Source organism: Caenorhabditis elegans, chromosome IV, assembly GCF_000002985.6.
Source record: "Caenorhabditis elegans chromosome IV".
NCBI classification, from domain to species: Eukaryota; Metazoa; Nematoda; class Chromadorea; order Rhabditida; family Rhabditidae; genus Caenorhabditis; species Caenorhabditis elegans.
The window spans coordinates 1,562,116-1,567,920 of NC_003282.8; the positions used below are offsets into that span (position 1 = coordinate 1,562,116).

General features: G+C 41.8%; 2 protein-coding genes across 2 annotated transcripts; both read left to right on the forward strand.

Moving 5' to 3' along the window:
• Positions 1-68: 68 nt before the first annotated feature.
• On the forward strand, positions 69-1,961 carry hpo-6 (CUB_2 domain-containing protein). The gene is made up of 5 exons (NM_067699.4): positions 69-243; positions 292-377; positions 438-979; positions 1,035-1,242; positions 1,490-1,961. Exons 1-5 carry the CDS (start codon positions 118-120, stop codon positions 1,887-1,889), a joined length of 1,362 nt encoding a protein of 453 aa, NP_500100.1. The 5' UTR covers positions 69-117; the 3' UTR covers positions 1,890-1,961.
• A 4-nt stretch (positions 1,962-1,965) lies between these two features.
• Y41D4B.15 (CUB_2 domain-containing protein) lies at positions 1,966-5,601 on the forward strand (the record flags this gene model as incomplete). Its single annotated transcript, NM_067700.4, has 7 exons — positions 1,966-2,099; positions 2,144-2,384; positions 2,967-3,127; positions 3,364-3,577; positions 4,012-4,198; positions 4,346-4,473; positions 5,477-5,601. The coding sequence occupies exons 1-7, from the start codon at positions 1,989-1,991 to the stop codon at positions 5,599-5,601; spliced, it is 1,167 nt and encodes a 388-aa protein (NP_500101.3). The 5' UTR covers positions 1,966-1,988.
• Between the last annotated feature and the right edge of the window lie 204 nt (positions 5,602-5,805).

Genomic DNA, 5,805 nt, shown 5'->3' on the forward strand with positions numbered 1-5,805 from the left:
CTGCCTTTCTCCAAAATTGACGTGATTCTATCAAGTTATCAGCACTAAAAAGTTATGGCCAAACACGCCTCGCCCTCCTCGCCATCCCAAAGTAATCATTTGAATCTTTGAATCATCATGAAGGCGGCTGTAGGTTTTATGTTAATATTTTACTGTATTTCATCAACTTTGGGTTCTTACGCCCGTATGCATAGCTTACGATTTTACACAAATAACACGGTTCCGGTGAAGATTGAGTGTGAGGTTAGTTCTAGGAGCACTTTTAGCAAACATTTTAGGACTTTCTTTCAGGATGGCTCAAAAATATATTTGACTAGTCGCGACAAAGTAGTACAGCTGGCAAAGATCACTTTGACCACCAGTGGTGTGAGTACTACGTAAGTTGCAGAGCACCGATTTAGCGGTTTGCAGAATTATATAAATTCCCTTTTTTTCAGGCTAGATAAGCTGCTAAACAGCATTGACGAAAATGCATTTTTGAAAGGATGGCCTGTGAATAGTGATCTAACGATCTCTACAACAAACTCTGAAAGTGTCACAAATACGCTCCACGGAGAACTTTTCGTTTCGACGCCAACGATGGCTAAGGACCCAAACTTTTTGGTTCGAACAGTTCGGGGATCACAGACTATCGACAGAAGCACAAACTCAGACACCACCATCATGTTCCTTGCCGTTTATAATCCAGATAGGACCGGAAAACCAAACTACGCTCCATTCAATCAAGTCGGTGTATCGAATATCGTGCAGCCACGGGGAACGAACATCTACTTCTACCAGGCAATGCCAAGTGACTATTACACAGACGTGACAAATGTGAACACGACGAGATGGAACATTTTCGCGAATCCGCTGATGAATGTTTTCGCCAGCAATCCCCACAACTCTTTCTTCGATAAAATCGATCCTATTCAATTTTCGACGTCCGTGTGGTTCAGGAGTACCGGAGGCTTCAAATTGGATGTTTCAGAGGCATACGGTAGGTTTGAACTTGCTTAGGCGCGCACCTATTACCTAAATTACTTTATTTTCAGTTGACACTATGTCTATCAATTCGACATCCGTGAGTGTTACCGGCATGTCCAACAGTCAACTGTTCAGCAACACAAGTTCTGTTAACTTCTTGTCGGCAGGGACAAATCGGTTAGGGTACAGCGGATATATCCTGAACACCGACATGTTTGCGACAGTAAATCTGACGGTTCAACTCTCTGGACAATCTGGAGCCACTGATTCATACACGTAAGTTATATGCCAGTTCCTCGATAGCACACAAAATATTGAAAAATGTACAAGAAGTATCAGACACTATCCGGGAGCCGGAAGTACCTAAGATCACTGAGCCAAAGTTTCCGATGGGGACTCATGATCTCGAAATCGGCACTATGTCAAATTACAGAAGTGCAAGGATTTTCAGAATTTTCGGAGAAACCTAAACGTCTTCTAGTTCAGTGCGATCGAAAAATCTTCCAATCATCCTTAATTTCAGAACATCAGGCTCTCAAGTGAACGACGATTTTCATGAGGTGGAGTGGCCTGCTCAGAGCATGCAGCTGATTCCGAGTTCTATTGAGATGGGACTCTACTACGTTCAGTACTTCAATATGGACACCGGTGCACCGACTACTACTTCGGCAGCACTTTCCTCAACTGCTTCTACTCCATCAATTGCTTCTACAGCTACTTCAGCCGCAACGAATCCTCCAACAACAACAGCAGGGGCCTCGACAAACTCTCCAGCAACAAATCCGCCAACCACCTCGCGGCCAATAACTGCCAGTCAATCAACAACTTCCCAAAATGTTGAAACAACTACTAAGCTGGGCCTAACTGCCTCGATAACTGTATCCATGATGATTACCTTGTTACATAATATTTTGTTTGCTTAAGAATGGGTGTTTCCTTTTTGTGTTTATCATCATTCGACATGAGTCACTAATAAAATTATTTGATTTTTTCTGGCAAAAAAACTTATTTTTTTCAAAACTATGAACATATTGCTATTAAGTTTATTATTTCTTCAATCCATCAAATTATCAAGCGGGTTGATCCGACTTTCCGAGGTTACTGACAAAGGTACACTGGTTTTAGCCGTTGAGGTACTAGATAAGACAGACTACGAACTACAATATGATAGTTATAGATTGGAGCCAACCTGTTCTTATCATCCTCTGACGATGCTCCGTTACTTCAGAATATTCAAATTATCAACAAAGACACGACAAAATCAGCTTTGGATCTGAAGAACTTGGGAATTAACAAGGATGGTTCTAGAATCGGATGGGAAGCTATCGGACTTATAATCTTAAACTCTACGAATACGATTTCGGATGCTCAAAATATGACAGGCTTCTTGTACTTTACCACGTTGACGCAGGCTCAAGGCAGGTATCAGGGGTGGGCGGCGATTAACGCTCGGCAAATTCGGCAGATCGGCATTTCGGCGGTTTGCCGATGTGCTGGAAATGTTCGATTCAGGCAATTTGCCGGTTTGCCGGAAATTTTAATTCCAGCAATTTACCGATTTGCCGGAAATGTTCAATTCTGGCAATTTACCGATTTTCCGGAAAATCAAATTCAGGCAATTTGCCGGAAATGTTCAATTCTGGCAATTTGCCGATTTGCCGGATAATCAAATTCAGGCAATTTGCCGGTTTGCCGGAAATGTTCAATTCTGGCAATTTGCCGATTTGCTGGAAATTTCAATTCTGGCAATTTGCCGATTTGCCGGAAAATCAAATTCAGGCAATTTGCCGATTTGCCGGAAATGTTCAATTCTGGCAATTTGCCAATTTGCTGGAAATTTCAATTCAGGCAATTTGCCGGTTTGCCGGAAATTTTCAATTCCGGCAATTTTCCAATTTGCCGAAAAAAGTCGTTTGTCGCCAGTCCGTCATAGAAAAATGTGAAATTTTCCATTAGAAAAATACATCCGCGTACTTCCAGTAGGAAAAAATCACTTTCAGACCCGAATTTCTTGGTCTATTCAGTAGATCAACGGCGGAACATATCCTCTGACCGAGATGACTTGACTTTGGTGTTTTTGAATCAAGACCTCAAAATGCAAAACTCTCAGCTTTACGTGCCCGAAATGTCTTCTCGAGTTTCAGGACTCGAAACTTCTGCGGTAAGTGATCTCACAAGTTTCTCGCATCTTTTACCATAGGTGGAAGATCTCATGCCATAGGTGGATGATCAGATACCATAGGTGGAAGATCAGATACCAAAGGTGGAAGCTCTTATACCATAGGTGGAAGCTTTTATACCATAGGTGGATGATCTCATACCATAGGTGGATGATCAGATACCATAGGTGGAAGATCAGATACCATGCAAGTTTGCAATAAACTATGCAACTTCCAGACATCCAGCGTCTCGATCTACTGGAATACGCCCACTGAGAACTACAAGGACCCCGATTCAGATGATAGCAGCCAACAACGAATCTTCTCGAATCCGTTGCAAATTGGAACAGTTAATTATTATTTTGGCAATGTTGAGCCCATGAACATATTCAATCGTGTATGGTACATTCGATCCAGTGGGAAGATGAAAGTTCAAGTGGAGCCGAAATTCGGTAAGATAGCCTCATAACTAGCACGGAAACCGAATCGGAAAAATGAGAACCGAAAAAGAAAATGTAAAAAAAAGAAGAAAAATATATAGCATTGGCTGAATATAAGTCAGCAATTAGAACGTGTAAAAAGACAAGTAAGAGGACCTACTAAAACGGACTCAGGCGCAAAAACGTCTGCCGCGCCCGCCGACCTCTGCCTGCCTCGCGAGCCGCATCTCCTGCGGCACGAAACCCGAAAAGTGTCGGCCGCGGCGAAAACACCAAGCCTTTGACTTCTCGCCATGGTGCAGGAATGAGGCGTGAGGCAGGCTTCAGGCCCTGAAACCGCTTTCATGGAAGTCCTACTTTTGATATTCTGGGCCCAATCATAATGGAATTTTAGTGATTCAAAATAGTTCCAAACAGTTCATCCAAACGCACCAAATTTTTCGCAGAGGATCCAAACGGCTCAGCAACAACTAACGCGACGACGACAGGATTGGTGATGTGCTCCTATGCTCCTGAAAACTTGAAGATCAATATGATATCATCGTCTTCATCGACGGCGGCGAGTACGGGGCTCGTTGTTTTGTATAATGTCATCAATCCCGTTGTGTTCAAAATGGATGGCTTTGATTTTGTGTGAGGTTTTTTTTTACAGGATTGGTCACAGAACGTGCCCTTATTTTATTTTGCAAAGGTTTTGCAATTTCCATATTTAATATAGGAGGAAGAGTCAGAATAACCCCACAATACTATGAATACCATTTTCATCGATTATTTTTTTAGAATCACTAACAAAAGCGAGCTGAGAAATGAGCGGGATGGCACAAATGAGCCTGTTTCGTCCAGCTTTATCGAGATAAGTTCAGACGTTTCGATAGCTGGTCGATTTGCAGTACAATATTTCAAGATAGGTGGGTTTTTGTCAGGAGAATATGAGCTCAAGGGTGGACAAATTTTTTTCGCCAATTTTGGCGAATCGGCAAATTGCCGGTTTGCCAGTTTCTATGGAAATCTTCAATTCCGGCAATTTTTCAATTTCTCGGAAATTTCGATTCAGACAAATTGCCGATTTTCCGGAAATTTTCAATTCCGGCAGTTTGTCGATTTGTCGAAAATTTTCCGGCCAAATCGGCACTGTGCCGAAAATTTCCAATTCCGGCAATTTATCGATTTGCCGGAAATGTTGAATTTCGGGAATTTGCCGGTTTGCCGGGAACTTCAATTCCGACAATTTGCCGAATTGCCGGAAATTTTCAATTCCGGCAATTTGCCGCCGATTTGCCGGGAATTTTAAATCCGGCAATTTGCCAATTTCTCGGAAATTTCGATTCAGACAAATTGCCGATTTGCCGGAAATTTTCAATTCCGACAATTTGCCGGATATTTTCAATTCCGGCAGTTTGTCGATTTGCCGGAAATTTTCATTTCCAGCAATTTGCCGATTTGCCGGAAATTTTCAATTCCGGCAATTTGCCGCCGATTTGCCGGGAATTTTAAATCCGGCAATTTGCCAATTTCTCGGAAATTTCGATTCAGACAAATTGCCGATTTGCCGGAAATTTTCAATTCCGACAATTTGCCGGATATTTTCAATTCCGGCAGTTTGTCGATTTGCCGGAAATTTTCATTTCCAGCAATTTGTCGATTTGCCGGAAATGTTGAATTTCGGGAATTTGCCGGTTTGCCGGAAACTTCAATTCCGACAATTTGCCGATTTGCCGGAAATGTTCAATTCCGACAATTTGCCGAATTGCAGGAAATTTTCATTTCCAGCAAATTGCCGGAAATTTTCAATTCCGGCAATTTGCCGATATGTCGGAAAATTTCATTTCCGGCAATTTGCCGATTTGCCGGAAATTTTCAATTCCGGCAATTTAGTCATAAATTGGCTCAAATTAATTCTAAATTTTTCAGAAGGCTTCACTTTTCCAACTCTATCAACTACACCCGAAACAGTGGCAACCACCAAAATTGCGACGAAATCTTTCGAATTTCTCAGTTTCAGCGTTACAATTCTTATTCTGGCATTGAATGTATAAATTTACTATTTCAAATAATATCAGTTAAATTTGTGAGGCATTGCGACCAATCAGCGATGAGCAAGAGGCGTGGCTAGCGGCGCTGATTGGTTTGAACATTTTTTCTAGGATTTTGGGGAATTTTAGGGTGGATTTTGATATTTTTTTCCAGAAATTAAAAGCGGTGCCAAATTGCCGATGTTTTGCCGAAAAGTTCAAGATTTT

Bases quoted from the DNA above. Each gene is read 5' to 3' on its own strand.
- hpo-6 (NM_067699.4), top strand. From the start codon at position 118: ATGAAGGCGGCTGTAGGTTTTATGTTAATATTTTACTGTATTTCATCA. The intron at 980-1,034 runs GTAGGTTTGAAC...CTTTATTTTCAG, and splicing joins GGATGTTTCAGAGGCATACG to TTGACACTATGTCTATCAAT. The intron at 1,243-1,489 runs GTAAGTTATATG...CCTTAATTTCAG, and splicing joins GGAGCCACTGATTCATACAC to AACATCAGGCTCTCAAGTGA.